The sequence below is a fragment of the Oncorhynchus clarkii genome, chromosome 29, assembly GCF_045791955.1.
Source record: "Oncorhynchus clarkii lewisi isolate Uvic-CL-2024 chromosome 29, UVic_Ocla_1.0, whole genome shotgun sequence".
NCBI lineage: Eukaryota > Metazoa > Chordata > Actinopteri > Salmoniformes > Salmonidae > Oncorhynchus > Oncorhynchus clarkii.
In genome coordinates this window covers 43,306,532-43,323,764 of record NC_092175.1, presented here as the reverse complement: position 1 = coordinate 43,323,764, position 17,233 = coordinate 43,306,532, and the positions used below count along the sequence as shown (strand labels likewise).

General features: G+C 40.9%; 1 protein-coding gene and 1 non-coding gene across 4 annotated transcripts in view; both read right to left on the bottom strand.

Moving 5' to 3' along the window:
- LOC139387900 (glutamate receptor, ionotropic, kainate 1a) overlaps window positions 1-1,111 on the bottom strand; it is a 99,530-nt gene extending 98,419 nt beyond the window's left edge. For all 3 annotated transcript variants that reach the window (XR_011629233.1, XM_071134251.1, XM_071134252.1), the window contains exon 1: window positions 966-1,111. Coding sequence is in view for 2 of the 3 variants with exons in the window: in XM_071134251.1 (XP_070990352.1) it covers window positions 966-1,074 (109 nt within the window). In the remaining variant the exon portion in view is untranslated. The remainder of the gene's footprint in view (window positions 1-965) is intronic.
- Window positions 1,112-15,918: 14,807 nt separating this feature from the next.
- On the bottom strand, window positions 15,919-16,001 carry trnal-cag (transfer RNA leucine (anticodon CAG)). The gene has a single exon. It is a non-coding gene; the product is annotated as a tRNA-Leu (tRNA).
- Between the last annotated feature and the right edge of the window lie 1,232 nt (window positions 16,002-17,233).

The following is a 17,233-nucleotide window of genomic DNA, read 5'->3' as shown; positions in this document are numbered from 1 at the left end:
TGAAAACCTGCTCCAGAGCGCTCCGGACCTCAGACTGGGACGAAGGTTCACCTTCCAACAGGACAACGACCCTAAGCACACAGCCAAGACAATGCAGGAGTGGCTTCGGGACAAGTCTCTGAATGTCCTTGATTGGCCCAGCCAGAGCCCGGACTTGAACCTGATTGAACATCTCTGGAGAGACCTGAAAATAGTTGTGCAGCGACGCTTCCCATCCAACCTGACAGAGCTTGAGGATCTGCAGAGGAGAATGGGAGAAACTCCACAAATACAGGTGTGCGAAGCTTGTAGCGTCATACCCAAGAAGACTCGAGGCTGTAATCGCTGCCAAAGGTGCATCAACAAAGTACTGAGTAAAGGGTCTGAATACTTATGTACGTATATATGTGATATTTCAGTTACATTTTTATAAATTAGCAACAATTTCTCAAAACCTGTTTTTGCTTTGTCATTATGAGGTATGGTGTGTAGATTTATGAGAATTTCTTAAAATTTTTAAATCCATTTTAGAATATGGCTGTAATGTAAAAAGTCAAGGGTCTGAATACTTTCTGAATGCACTGTGTGCTTTAATTATATATATATATATATATATATATATTTCCAAATGGTTTGAGAAGAACAACATTGGCATTTCAGGCATAGCATATATGCAGTGAAAATGTATTGGGACTATAGCCTATTTACTGCAGAACCGTTATTAATTGGGTTATGTTACATAGGCGTTTTAAAGTCACGTTAGAAAAACTTCTGAGCGGCTTGTATTTGGGACTCGCAAAAGTGATCTTGGCTCAGTCAGAAAAGGTTAGTGACCAATGGACTATGCCAACCATATAAGTGGATACTAGGCTAGAGAACAGATACTACTTTCGACAATAGATACTACTATTGCAGATACAATTATCTATATGAAACCAATAGTATATATAGTATTGGTATTAGGCTATGCCGCCCATTGCATTTACCTATTCTGAGTACTTGCTGTGAACTCCGGCTGAACTGCACGGTGAAGAGTACCAGCCAGGGAAACAGGCTCTTCCTCCTCTCCATACTCCCGTAATCCAACTCAATCATACCGATACCGACAGAGTGAAATAACACGTAGTATGATCCATGCAGAGGATAATCCGGGGAACGGTCCCCATCGCCTCGAAGATTTCAGGCATTCCCCGGAATATAAATAGATGCTACCCCAACTATGGTTCCTCTCTCTCTGTCTCTCTGTCTCTCTCGCTCTCTTTTCGTTTGTTTGCGCTCTCGGTTTCCACTAGTTACCACAGCTACAAAGTCAAAATGGTATATTTCGTAAAAATGTATGAAAACAAACATGAGCTTTTTGGTCTTAATTTAGTGCTAGGCATAAGGTTTGCAGTGTGGTTAGATTTAAAATCACATTTGAAGAAGATAAATTGTAGAAATGGGCACGGTTTATGACTTTAAGGCTGTGGTAACTAGTGACGACTCCCGCTTGCTCAACTCAGCTACGCACATCTCAAACCCATTTACGTTCACGTGGTTATTCCATTATTCCAAACTGAGCGTTTACTTTGCCATCCAAAATGTAATTGGTTAAATGTAATCTCTCTCTCTCTCTCTCTCTCTCCCTTCACCAAACATGAAAGTAATTGTTTGAGGATGAGGACAGTTTGATGAAAAAGCTTTACATAAAGGTTCAACTCCATGCAAGCCAGTGATTAGACAGTCAGCATATTGAAGTTCCAATGCAAATTATTTTTTTTTATCTCAATATCAAATAATTTATTGGTAATAATTAAGTACTGTACCTTACTGTGATTGTTTTTAAATTAAAATGGTCAACAACAACAAAAAAGAGTGGTCTGGGTGGGGAGAGGAAAACTAGCTGTTATCAGTAGGTCTACTCCCTCTGATCAATGTTTCAGTAGGTCTACTCCCTCTGATCAATGTTTCAGTAGGTCTACTCCCGCTGATCGATGTTTCAGTAGGTCTACTCCCTCTGATCAATGTTTCAGTAGGTCTACTCCCTCTGATCGATGTTTCAGTAGGTCTACTCCCTCTGATCAATGTTTCAGTAGGTCTACTCCCTCTGATCAATGTTTCAGTAGGTCTACTCCCTCTGATCAATGTTTCAGTAGGTCTACTCCCTCTGATCAATGTTTCAGTAGGTCTACTCCCTCTGATCAATGTTTCAGTAGGTCTACTCCCTCTGATCAATGTTTCAGTAGGTCTACTCCCTCTGATCAATGTTTCAGTAGGTCTACTCCCTCTGATCGATGTTTCAGTAGGTCTACTCCCTCTGATCAATGTTTCAGTAGGTCTACTCCCTCTGATCAATGTTTCAGTAGGTCTACTCCCTCTGATCAATGTTTCAGTAGTTCTACTCCCTCTGATCAATGTTTCAGTAGGTCTACTCCCTCTGATCAATGTTTCAGTAGGTCTACTCCCTCTGATCAATGTTTCAGTAGGTCTACTCCCTCTGATCAATGTTTCAGTAGGTCTACTCCCTCTGATCAATGTTTCAGTAGGTCTACTCCCTCTGATCAATGTTTCAGTAGGTCTACTCCCTCTGATCAATGTTTCAGTAGGTCTACTCCCTCTGATCAATGTTTCAGTAGGTCTACTCCCTCTGATCAATGTTTCAGTAGGTCTACTCCCTCTGATCAATGTTTCAGTAGGTCTAGTCCCTCTGATCAATGTTTCAGTAGGTCTACTCCCTCTGATCAATGTTTCAGTAGGTCTACTCCCTCGGATCAATGTTTCAGTAGGTCTACTCCCTCTGATCAATGTTTCAGTAGGTCTACTCCCTCTGATCAATGTTTCAGTAGGTCTACTCCCTCTGATCAATGTTTCAGTAGTTCTACTCCCTCTGATCAATGTTTCAGTAGGTCTACTCCCTCTGATCAATGTTTCAGTAGGTCTACTCCCCCTGATCAATGTTTCAGTAGGTCTACTCCCTCTGATCGATGTTTCAGTAGGTCTACTCCCTCTGATCAATGTTTCAGTAGGTCTACTCCCTCTGATCAATGTTTCAGTAGGTCTACTCCCTCTGATCAATGTTTCAGTAGGTCTACTCCCTCTGATCAATGTTTCAGTAGGTCTACTCCCTCTGATCAATGTTTCAGTAGGTCTACTCCCTCTGATCAATGTTTCAGTAGGTCTACTCCCTCTGATCAATGTTTCAGTAGGTCTACTCCCGCTGATCAATGTTTCAGTAGGTCTACTCCCTCTGATCAATGTTTCAGTAGGTCTACTCCCTCTGATCAATGTTTCAGTAGGTCTACTCCCTCTGATCAATGTTTCAGTAGGTCTACTCCCTCTGATCAATGTTTCAGTAGGTCTACTCCCTCTGATCAATGTTTCAGTAGGTCTACTCCCTCTGATCAATGTTTCAGTAGGTCTACTCCCTCTGATCAATGTTTCAGTAGGTCTACTCCCTCTGATCAATGTTTCAGTAGGTCTAGTCCTTCTGATCAATGTTTCAGTAGGTCTACTCCCTCTGATCAATGTTTCAGTAGGTCTACTCCCTCGGATCAATGTTTCAGTAGGTCTACTCCCTCTGATCAATGCTGAAACATTGATTGCTGTATGATAGTGACTCTTGTTTTGTTTATGGTGAAAATGCCGTTTAAACATCAATGGAAAAATCGTTATTTATTTAGGGCCAAATTTGATATATTATTTTGTTGTTGTTGATAAATCTCGATGAAGTAATGCCATTAACTTGATTAATCATTTGAATCGTTTGACAGCCCTAGTATTTATGTTTGTGGCGGTAGTCTAGTGCGTTCACTATAACCATTTTCAGAGTGGAACCAACTTGGAAGTAGCACACCAATGGTTGTGTCCGTTTGACATCTTTTTTATGAATACATTTTATATTTAGACATTCCCTCGACCCTTTAAAGTAATCTTTTCAATACTGGGTAAAACAACAAATGAATGAATATAGACATTAAGAAAGTATAAGTCTTGTATAATGCGTTAACGTGCAGATGTCGTAAGGAGTTTCTAAACTTGTTATTTGTCTCCATCTAGTGTTAGAACAGTTGTACTACAACCTGACTGACTTCATTAGAGATCAACCAACAATAACTGACTTTACATTAGTCTAAATAATGGTGTCGATGAATCAATCGTACACAAACTGGGGGCTGTTATCTGACGTGATTGCCCTGGGAAAGCCCCCCATTATCCGTAATGATTGCCCTGGGAAGGCCCCCCATTATCCATAATGATTGCCCTGGGAAGGCCCCCCATTATCCGTAATGATTGCCCTGGGAAGCCCCCCATTATCCGTAATGATTACCCTGGGAAAGCCCCCCATTATCCGCAATGATTGCCCTGGGAAAGCCCCCCATTATCCGTAATGATTGCCCTGGGAAGGCCCCCCATTATCCGTAATGATTGCCCTGGGAAAGCCCCCCATTATCCGTTATGATTGCACTGGGAAAGCCCTCCATTATCCGTAATCATTGCCCTGGGAAAGCCCCCCATTATCTGTAATGATTGCCCTGGGAAGGCCCCCCATTATCCGTAATGATTGCCCTGGGAAGAGCCCCCAATTATCCCCAATTATTTTCTCTACTTTTGCAAAAAAAACAATATATATATATATATATATATATATATATATACAGAATCTTCAACCAAAACCTAATATTACATAAAGGGAACCTGAGTGAATAAATAACACAACAATTATATACTTATTTCATTTATTTCATAAACAAAATGATGTAACAACCAATTGTCCTGTGTGAAAAAGTTATTGCCTCCTCACACTTACACAATAACTTGTTGTGCTGCAGTGCTTCCAACCAAACACTTCCTGTAGTTGTTGATCGGTCTCTCACGTCGCGGTGGAGGATTTGTGACCAACTATTCCATACAGAAGGGCTGTAACTCAGCGACATTAGTGGGTTTTCAAGCACGAGCTGCTCGTTTCAAGTCCTGCCACAACATCTCAATTGAGATTAGGTCTGGACTTTGACTAGGCCATTCGAAAACTTCAAATTTGTTGCTTTTTAGACATTTTCATGTCGACTCGATTGCGTGCTTTGGATCGTTGTCTTGCTGCACGACCCAGCTACACTTCAGCTTCAGCTCACAGACAGATGGCCTGACATCCTCCTGTAGAATTCTCTGATACAGAGCAGAATTCATGGTTCAGCTCACAGACAGATGGCCTGACATCCTCCTGTAGAATTCTCTGATACAGAGCAGAATTCATGGTTCAGCTCACAGACAGATGGCCTGACATCCTCCTGTAGAATTCTCTGATACAGAGCAGAATTCATGGTTCAGCTCACAGACAGATGGCCTGACATCCTCCTGCAGAATTCTCTGATACCGAGCAGAATTCATGGTTCAGCTCACAGACAGATGGCCTGACATCCTCCTGTAGAATTCTCTGATACAGAGCAGAATTCATGGTTCCTTCTATTAAGGCAAGTCATCCAGGTCCTGAGGCAGCAAAGCATCCCCAAATCTGGACACACCCACTTACATGACCTTCCTTCCTCTGGACAAACCCACTTACATAACCTTCTTTCCTCTGGACAAACCCACTTACATGACCTTCCTTCCTCTGGACAAACCCACTTACATGACCTTCCTTCCTCTGGACACACCCACTTACATAACCTTCCTTCCTCTGGACACACCCACTTACATGACCTTCCTTCCTCTGGACACACCCACTTACATGACCTTTCTTCCTCTGGACACACCCACTTACATGACCTTCCTTCCTCTGGACACACCCACTTACATAACCTTGCTTCCTCTGGACACACCCACTTACATGACCTTCCTTCCTCTGGACACACCCACTTACATGACCTTCCTTCCTCTGGACACACCCACTTACATGACCTTTCTTCCTCTGGACACACCCACTTACATGACCTTCCTTCCTCTGGGCACACCCACTTACATAACCTTGCTTCCTCTGGACACACCCACTTACATGACCTTCCTTCCTCTGGACACACCCACTTACATAACCTTCCTTCCTCTGGACACACCCACTCTCTAAGGAGGAAGAGGAAGAGGAGTGCAGGCGCTCAGCTCGTGCACAGGCCAGCAGCAATTTCCGCAAATTGCAAATCATCTGCCTGTGCACGAGCTGAGCGCCTGCTGCTGACGTCACTCACAATGCACTTTTGCAGCCAGTCACGATAACTAACTACCAATACACTGCTTAAAACTATAATTGTTCAGAATGTGTAGGTTTACTAGATCAAAATAAAATAAATAAAATGGAATTGTTCAATAATGTGTAATGTGTAATTGTTCAATAATTAAATGTGTTGTGTTTAAAAATAAAAATATCTGATCATATAAAATGCGTTGTGTTTATGTTACTTTTCCCCAAAAAAATGTGATAAACAAACAAATCTAAACCATCAAATGTCAAATCATATTTTTCGCCGAGATAGCCAGTCAATTTGAGTAACGTTATTGTGTATTCCACGTAAAGACGCAGTTTTACGTTATTACGCGATGACATCACAACGTCATTTAGCAACAAATCGACCTGAGCAATTCCTTACTACAAATATTTGTACTACTCCCCTCACAGACCATAAGGCTATTTACATTGATATCAAAATATTTACCCCTGATACGAACCTTGGTAGAGCATCCTACTGGAAGCTAAATAGCTCATTATTAAATAATGATATAGTTACATTTGAGGTTAAAGATCTGCTCTCACACTTTTGGGAAAAGGCTTGTGAAGAAAAATCTTATTGCAAGAACTGGGAGCTCTTTAAATTTGAGGTGTCTAAATATCTTGGTTCCGAAATAATATCCTATTGGTGAGCCAACTGGTAAATGCAGAGGGTCTTTTACTCAGTTATAAAGAATTCTTATCACTTTACAAGGTCCCTGTAACACCTAAAGATTTTGCAATTGTTTTAGATGCCATACCCTCAGGTGTTGCTATGTTATTCAGGAACCTTTCAAGACCTGACCCTCAGAGCCTACCTTCTATTGTCCCTGTTGACTCATCAGTAGGAAAGATTTGTTTCTCTTTTGGTCCATTCAACAACAGAGCGATTACGAACCTTGTTTCAGCAGGATGTTGTATCAATCTATACCTTATGTCCTGCCTTATTGGAATGGATTTATTGAGAATATCTGTTGGAAAAAAGTTTGGATGTTGCCACACACATACCTACTTGTTAACAAAATTAAGGAAGTTTCCTTTAAAATTATTCATAAATATTATCCTGCCAACCACTATATGAAGAAGTTTAAGGAAAACATCAACTGAAATTGCTCCTTTTGTAATGACCACCCAGAAACAGTTGTGCATCTTTTTTGGCATTGTGTTCATGTAAGAAAACTCTGGCAAGACATCAGTAGGTTTATAATTGAACACATTTATGAAGATTTTACACTATTGTGGAGAGATGTACTGTTTGGATTCTTTACATACAATAGAAATAAGCGGAATCATTTTTATGTAATTAATTTCATTATTCTTTTGGCCAAATTTCATATACACAAATGTAAATTTACAAACAGAAAACCACATTTTCGTACCCTACAAAAAGAAATTGAACTGTATTTTAAGACTTTTAAATGCTCTACTAACAAAAAAGCTGTTAGAATTGTAAGTATATGCATGTCCCTTAAGGTCCTTGTGTAATTGTAATGTGATATTGTACCCCCTAGCTTTTATAAATTAGCAACAATTTCTCAAAACCTGTTTTTGCTTTGTCATTATGAGGTATGGTGTGTAGATTTATGAGAATTTCTTAAAATTTTTAAATCCATTTTAGAATATGGCTGTAATGTAAAAAGTCAAGGGTCTGAATACTTTCTGAATGCACTGTGTGCTTTAATTATATATATATATATATATATATATATATATATTTCCAAATGGTTTGAGAAGAACAACATTGGCATTTCAGGCATAGCATATATGCAGTGAAAATGTATTGGGACTATAGCCTATTTACTGCAGAACCGTTATTAATTGGGTTATGTTACATAGGCGTTTTAAAGTCACGTTAGAAAAACTTCTGAGCGGCTTGTATTTGGGACTCGCAAAAGTGATCTTGGCTCAGTCAGAAAAGGTTAGTGACCAATGGACTATGCCAACCATATAAGTGGATACTAGGCTAGAGAACAGATACTACTTTCGACAATAGATACTACTATTGCAGATACAATTCTCTATATGAAACCAATAGTATATATAGTATTGGTATTAGGCTATGCCGCCCATTGCATTTACCTATTCTGAGTACTTGCTGTGAACTCCGGCTGAACTGCACGGTGAAGAGTACCAGCCAGGGAAACAGGCTCTTCCTCCTCTCCATACTCCCGTAATCCAACTCAATCATACCGATACCGACAGAGTGAAATAACACGTAGTATGATCCATGCAGAGAATAATCCGGGGAACGGTCCCCATCGCCTCGAAGATTTCAGGCATTCCCCGGAAGATAAATAGATGCTACCCCAACTATGGTTCCTTTCTCTCTGTCTCTCTGTCTCTCTCGCTCTCTTTTCGTTTGTTTGCGCTCTCGGTTTCCACTAGTTACCACAGCTACAAAGTCAAAATGGTATATTTCGTAAAAATGTATGAAAACAAACATGAGCTTTTTGGTCTTAATTTAGTGCTAGGCATAAGGTTTGCAGTGTGGTTAGATTTAAAATCACATTTGAAGAAGATAAATTGTAGAAATGGGCACGGTTTATGACTTTAAGGCTGTGGTAACTAGTGACGACTCCCGCTTGCTCAACTCAGCTACGCACATCTCAAACCCATTTACGTTCACGTGGTTATTCCATTATTCCAAACTGAGCGTTTACTTTGCCATCCAAAATGTAATTGGTTAAATGTAATCTCTCTCTCTCTCTCTCCCTTCACCAAACATGAAAGTAATTGTTTGAGGATGAGGACAGTTTGATGAAAAAGCTTTACATAAAGGTTCAACTCCATGCAAGCCAGTGATTAGACAGTCAGCATATTGAAGTTCCAATGCAAATTATTTTTTTTTATCTCAATATCAAATAATTTATTGGTAATAATTAAGTACTGTACCTTACTGTGATTGTTTTTAAATTAAAATGGTCAACAACAACAAAAAAGAGTGGTCTGGGTGGGGAGAGGAAAACTAGCTGTTATCAGTAGGTCTACTCCCTCTGATCGATGTTTCAGTAGGTCTACTCCCTCTGATCAATGTTTCAGTAGGTCTACTCCCTCTGATCGATGTTTCAGTAGGTCTACTCCCTCTGATCGATGTTTCAGTAGGTCTACTCCCTCTGATCAATGTTTCAGTAGGTCTACTCCCTCTGATCAATGTTTCAGTAGGTCTACTCCCTCTGATCAATGTTTCAGTAGGTCTACTCCCGCTGATCAATGTTTCAGTAGGTCTACTCCCGCTGATCAATGTTTCAGTAGGTCTACTCCCTCTGATCGATGTTTCAGTAGGTCTACTCCCTCTGATCAATGTTTCAGTAGGTCTACTCCCTCTGATCAATGTTTCAGTAGGTCTACTCCCTCTGATCAATGTTTCAGTAGGTCTACTCCCTCTGATCAATGTTTCAGTAGGTCTACTCCCGCTGATCAATGTTTCAGTAGGTCTACTCCCGCTGATCAATGTTTCAGTAGGTCTACTCCCTCTGATCGATGTTTCAGTAGGTCTACTCCCTCTGATCAATGTTTCAGTAGGTCTACTCCCTCTGATCAATGTTTCAGTAGGTCTACTCCCTCTGATCAATGTTTCAGTAGGTCTACTCCCGCTGATCAATGTTTCAGTAGGTCTACTCCCTCTGATCAATGTTTCAGTAGGTCTACTCCCTCTGATCAATGTTTCAGTAGGTCTACTCCCTCTGATCAATGTTTCAGTAGGTCTACTCCCTCTGATCAATGTTTCAGTAGGTCTACTCCCTCTGATCAATGTTTCAGTAGGTCTACTCCCTCTGATCAATGTTTCAGTAGGTCTACTCCCTCTGATCAATGTTTCAGTAGGTCTACTCCCGCTGATCAATGTTTCAGTAGGTCTACTCCCGCTGATCAATGTTTCAGTAGGTCTACTCCCTCTGATCGATGTTTCAGTAGGTCTACTCCCTCTGATCAATGTTTCAGTAGGTCTACTCCCTCTGATCAATGTTTCAGTAGGTCTACTCCCTCTGATCAATGTTTCAGTAGGTCTACTCCCTCTGATCAATGTTTCAGTAGGTCTACTCCCGCTGATCAATGTTTCAGTAGGTCTACTCCCGCTGATCAATGTTTCAGTAGGTCTACTCCCTCTGATCGATGTTTCAGTAGGTCTACTCCCTCTGATCAATGTTTCAGTAGGTCTACTCCCTCTGATCAATGTTTCAGTAGGTCTACTCCCTCTGATCAATGTTTCAGTAGGTCTACTCCCGCTGATCAATGTTTCAGTAGGTCTACTCCCTCTGATCAATGTTTCAGTAGGTCTACTCCCTCTGATCAATGTTTCAGTAGGTCTACTCCCTCTGATCAATGTTTCAGTAGGTCTACTCCCTCTGATCAATGTTTCAGTAGGTCTACTCCCTCTGATCAATGTTTCAGTAGGTCTACTCCCTCTGATCAATGTTTCAGTAGGTCTACTCCCTCTGATCAATGTTTCAGTAGGTCTACTCCCTCTGATCAATGTTTCAGTAGGTCTACTCCCTCTGATCAATGTTTCAGTAGGTCTACTCCCTCTGATCAATGTTTCAGTAGGTCTACTCCCTCTGATCAATGTTTCAGTAGGTCTACTCCCTCTGATCAATGTTTCAGTAGGTCTACTCCCTCTGATCGATGTTTCAGTAGGTCTACTCCCTCTGATCAATGTTTCAGTAGGTCTACTCCCTCTGATCAATGTTTCAGTAGGTCTACTCCCTCTGATCAATGTTTCAGTAGTTCTACTCCCTCTGATCAATGTTTCAGTAGGTCTACTCCCTCTGATCAATGTTTCAGTAGGTCTACTCCCTCTGATCAATGTTTCAGTAGGTCTACTCCCTCTGATCAATGTTTCAGTAGGTCTACTCCCTCTGATCAATGTTTCAGTAGGTCTACTCCCTCTGATCAATGTTTCAGTAGGTCTACTCCCTCTGATTAATGTTTCAGTAGGTCTACTCCCTCTGATCAATGTTTCAGTAGGTCTACTCCCTCTGATCAATGTTTCAGTAGGTCTACTCCCTCGGATCAATGTTTCAGTAGGTCTCTACTCCCTCTGATCAATGTTTCAGTAGGTCTACTCCCTCTGATCAATGTTTCAGTAGGTCTACTCCCTCTGATCAATGTTTCAGTAGGTCTACTCCCGCTGATCAATGTTTCAGTAGGTCTACTCCCTCTGATCAATGTTTCAGTAGGTCTACTCCCTCTGATCAATGTTTCAGTAGGTCTACTCCCGCTGATCAATGTTTCAGTAGGTCTACTCCCTCTGATCAATGTTTCAGTAGGTCTACTCCCTCTGATCAATGTTTCAGTAGGTCTACTCCCTCTGATCAATGTTTCAGTAGGTCTACTCCCTCTGATCAATGTTTCAGTAGGTCTACTCCCTCTGATCAATGTTTCAGTAGGTCTACTCCCTCTGATCAATGTTTCAGTAGGTCTACTCCCTCTGATCAATGTTTCAGTAGGTCTACTCCCTCTGATCAATGTTTCAGTAGGTCTACTCCCGCTGATCAATGTTTCAGTAGGTCTACTCCCTCTGATCAATGTTTCAGTAGGTCTACTCCCTCTGATCAATGTTTCAGTAGGTCTACTCCCTCTGATCAATGTTTCAGTAGGTCTACTCCCTCTGATCAATGTTTCAGTAGGTCTACTCCCTCTGATCAATGTTTCAGTAGGTCTACTCCCTCTGATCAATGTTTCAGTAGGTCTACTCCCTCTGATCAATGTTTCAGTAGGTCTACTCCCTCTGATCAATGTTTCAGTAGGTCTACTCCCGCTGATCAATGTTTCAGTAGGTCTACTCCCTCTGATCAATGTTTCAGTAGGTCTACTCCCTCTGATCAATGTTTCAGTAGGTCTACTCCCTCTGATCAATGTTTCAGTAGGTCTACTCCCTCTGATCAATGTTTCAGTAGGTCTACTCCCTCTGATCAATGTTTCAGTAGGTCTACTCCCCCTGATCAATGTTTCAGTAGGTCTACTCCCTCTGATCGATGTTTCAGTAGGTCTACTCCCTCTGATCAATGTTTCAGTAGGTCTACTCCCTCTGATCAATGTTTCAGTAGGTCTACTCCCTCTGATCAATGTTTCAGTAGGTCTACTCCCTCTGATCAATGTTTCAGTAGGTCTACTCCCTCTGATCAATGTTTCAGTAGGTCTACTCCCTCTGATCAATGTTTCAGTAGGTCTACTCCCGCTGATCAATGTTTCAGTAGGTCTACTCCCTCTGATCAATGTTTCAGTAGGTCTACTCCCTCTGATCAATGTTTCAGTAGGTCTACTCCCTCTGATCAATGTTTCAGTAGGTCTACTCCCTCTGATCAATGTTTCAGTAGGTCTACTCCCTCTGATCAATGTTTCAGTAGGTCTACTCCCTCTGATCAATGTTTCAGTAGGTCTACTCCCTCTGATCAATGTTTCAGTAGGTCTACTCCCTCTGATCAATGTTTCAGTAGGTCTAGTCCTTCTGATCAATGTTTCAGTAGGTCTACTCCCTCTGATCAATGTTTCAGTAGGTCTACTCCCTCGGATCAATGTTTCAGTAGGTCTACTCCCTCTGATCAATGCTGAAACATTGATTGCTGTATGATAGTGACTCTTGTTTTGTTTATGGTGAAAATGCCGTTTAAACATCAATGGAAAAATCGTTATTTATTTAGGGCCAAATTTGATATATTATTTTGTTGTTGTTGATAAATCTCGATGAAGTAATGCCATTAACTTGATTAATCATTTGAATCGTTTGACAGCCCTAGTATTTATGTTTGTGGCGGTAGTCTAGTGCGTTCACTATAACCATTTTCAGAGTGGAACCAACTTGGAAGTAGCACACCAATGGTTGTGTCCGTTTGACATCTTTTTGATGAATACATTTTATATTTAGACATTCCCTCGACCCTTTAAAGTAATCTTTTCAATACTGGGTAAAACAACAAATGAATGAATATAGACATTAAGAAAGTATAAGTCTTGTATAATGCGTTAACGTGCAGATGTCGTAAGGAGTTTCTAAACTTGTTATTTGTCTCCATCTAGTGTTAGAACAGTTGTACTACAACCTGACTGACTTCATTAGAGATCAACCAACAATAACTGACTTTACATTAGTCTAAATAATGGTGTCGATGAATCAATCGTACACAAACTGGGGGCTGTTATCTGACGTGATTGCCCTGGGAAGGCCCCCCATTATCCGTAATGATTGCCCTGGGAAGGCCCCCCATTATCCGTAATGATTGCCCTGGGAAGCCCCCCATTATTCGTAATGATTGCCCTGGGAAAGCCCCCCATTATCCGTAATGATTGCCCTGGGAAGACCCCCCATTATCCGTAATGATTGCCCTGGGAAGCCCCCCATTATCCGTAATGATTACCCTGGGAAAGCCCCCCATTATCCGCAATGATTGCCCTGGGAAAGCCCCCCATTATCCGTAATGATTGCCCTGGGAAGGCCCCCCATTATCCGTAATGATTGCCCTGGGAAAGCCCCCCATTATCCGTTATGATTGCACTGGGAAAGACCTCCATTATCCGTAATCATTGCCCTGGGAAAGCCCCCCATTATCTGTAATGATTGCCCTGGGAAGGCCCCCCATTATCCGTAATGATTGACCTGGGAAGAGCCCCCAATTATCCACCAATTATTTTCTCTACTTTTGCAAAAAAAACAATATATATATATATATATATATATATATATATACAGAATCTTCAACCAAAACCTAATATTACATAAAGGGAACCTGAGTGAATAAATAACACAACAATTATATACTTATTTCATTTATTTCATAAACAAAATGATGTAACAACCAATTGTCCTGTGTGAAAAAGTTATTGCCTCCTCACACTTACACAATAACTTGTTGTGCCACCTTTAGCTGCAGTGCTTCAAACCAAACACTTCCTGTAGTTGTTGATCGGTCTCTCACGTCGCGGTGGAGGATTTGTGACCAACTATTCCATACAGAAGGGCTGTAACTCAGCGACAATTAGTGGGTTTTCAAGCACGAGCTGCTCGTTTCAAGTCCTGCCACAACATCTCAATTGAGATTAGGTCTGGACTTTGACTAGGCCATTCGAAAACTTCAAATGTGTTGCTTTTTAGACATTTTCATGTCGACTCGATTGCGTGCTTTGGATCGTTGTCTTGCTGCACGACCCAGCTGCACTTCAGCTTCAGCTCACAGACAGATGGCCTGACATCCTCCTGTAGAATCCTCCTGTAGAAGTCATCCATCATCCCCAAATCTGGACACACTCACTTACATGACCTTCCTTCCTCTGGACACACCCACTTACATAACCTTCCTTCCTCTGGACAAACCCACTTACATGACCTTCCTTCCTCTGGACACACCCACTTACATGACCTTCCTTCCTCTGGACACACCCACTTACATGACCTTCCTTACTCTGGACACACCCACTTACATGACCTTCCTTCCTCTGGACACACCCACTTACATGACCTTTCCTTCCTCTGGACACACCTACTTCTTCTGGACACACCCACTTACATGACCTTCCTTCCTCTGGACACACCCACTTACATAACCTTCCTTCCTCTGGACAAACCCACTTACATGACCTTCCTTCCTCTGGACACACCCACTTACATGACCTTCCTTCCTCTGGACACACCCACTTACATGACCTTCCTTCCCCTGGACACACCCACTCTCTAAGGAGGAAGAGGAAGAGGAGTGCAGGCGCTCAGCTCGTGCACAGGCCAGCAGCAATTTCCGCAAATTGCAAACTGCACGAGCTGAGCGCCTGCTGCTGACATCACTCACAAAGCACTTTTGCAGCCATAACTAACTACCAATACACTGCTTAAAACTATAATTGTTCAGAATGTGTAGGTTGACTAGATAAAAATACAATAAATGAAATGGAATTGTTCAATAATGTGTAATGTGTAATTGTTCAATAATTAAATGTGTTGTGTTTAAAAATAAAAATATCTGATCATATAAAATGCGTTGTGTTTATATTTCTTCCCCCCCCCCCAAAAAATGTGATAAACAAACAAATCTAAACCATCAAATGTCAAATCATATTTTTCGCCGAGATAGCCAGTCAATTTGAGTAACGTTATTGTGTATTCTACGTAAAGACGTAGTTTTACGTTATTACGCGATGACATCACAACGTCATTTAGCAACAAATCGACCTGCCTCGAGCAACTTCCCCTGGAAATTAGTTGTCAACACCGAGGGCCCTACTGATAGTGGTAACCTACACACTTCAATGCAAAAGATCAACTGTATATTCACCTGTTAAATTCTACTGAATGTTATGAACTGCGCTCCCTGTTGGATGCATATAGGCTGATCTATTCTAGGCTAGAGCAGAAACTATAAAATATAATAGCCTAATAGGCTCAATTAAATGAGCGATGCCCATGGTCATTTGTTGTATGGCTTTTTCGAGATTATGAACTCATCATGGACAGAAAAGGTGAGGAATGTAATTCTGCAATGGTCATGATATGTGTAATAATGTATTATGTTGATAAATGAAATATTGTCTACTCGAGAAATGTAATTTTGCTGTATTCAGACGTAGCCTACAAAACGTCAATGGAAAAAGTCTGTTCTACCGTTAAACTACGGATCGCATAGAGGAAAACACTTGAGTTTATATACTTTCCACTGTACAGTAGGACCAATGAAATTGGTTGTGATACAGCCTGGATTCAAACCAGGGTGTCTGTAGTGACGGCACTGGCGCTGAGATGTATTGCCTTACACCGCTGCGCTACTCGCGAGCCCAACAAAATAGACTGTCAGAAGTGGGATTCGAACCCACGCCTCCAGGGGAGACTGCGACCTGAACGCAGCGCCTTAGACCGCTCGGCCATCCTGACACACTGGATGCAAGAACATCAGTAATGATAATTTCACTCTTCTCACTAACACAAACAATTGTCTTTTCGATTTAGTTTCCTGTTTTATTGTTCTTATATAGTGTCGTCATATATTCCTGCGACTGTTGCCTTCTGGGAACACAATATTTCACCAATATAAACTGTTCGTACATATGGTTTAAAGTTTGCAGGGGGAGGAAAGCACATTATCAACGTTTAAGTATAGTTTTTATAAATTCCAGCTTTTGTGTGAAAACCATGAAGGCCAACGATTTATAAACGAGGCAAGACGAGGACACTGGAGACCACGAAGATACAGACCCGTACACTTTTGGTAGTTAGTGAAACACTTTCCCATGACGAATCACTGCCACCTGGTGGTCAATCCGGTGAATTTAATGTGAATAATCCATTCAGACTTCTGAACAGATAAGAGACTCCACTATTTACAGTTTTACAGTTTCTCAATCTCATACATGCATTTTTTTTGTAACAACGTTGTCAGTTTTCGAAACGGTGTTCACAAGACACAAAACTATGTGACAGTTTGCAAAACAGTACTTTTTATTTTATTTTTTAAATTTAGCTGTCTTCTCAAAACAAGTACATGAATCCAAACCAAATGATTCCGTCAGAATCGCAAGTGCATTCTTTAAAACATGACTGTCTGCAAAAAAGATGAACACAAACAAACATATATTTGTTGAGTCTAAGCTGACAAAACAGAAAGTTAGTCTGTCTTTTAAGTAGATTTGATTTGATTTCAGATCAATAGATTGTCTTTGCAGTAACTAAATCATGATGATCAAATTTGGAAATACAACTATCAAAAGATGCAGGAATTATGGGTAATAACTGTCCTTTTTTTAATGCATATTTCAACCCCCCCCCCCCCAAAAAATGTATACACATCAAATTAAATATTATTCCTGATCAAAAGGAAAGAAATGAAATATCCACATTGTGTGATTCATTCATCACCATCATCGTAATCCAGATGCATGTATTCGATGCGAAGGCTGGTGGGCTCATCGGCTCGGCAACTTTCCACCGACGCAGAAACACAATCCACTAAAGAAATTAGGAACCTGGTGAATACAATGTAGGAACACAATTATGTTGATAACTAACTACCAATACACTGCTTAAAACTATAATTGTTCAGAATGTGTAGGTTTACTAGATAAAAAGAAAATAAATAAAATGTAATTGTTCAATAATGTGTAATGTGT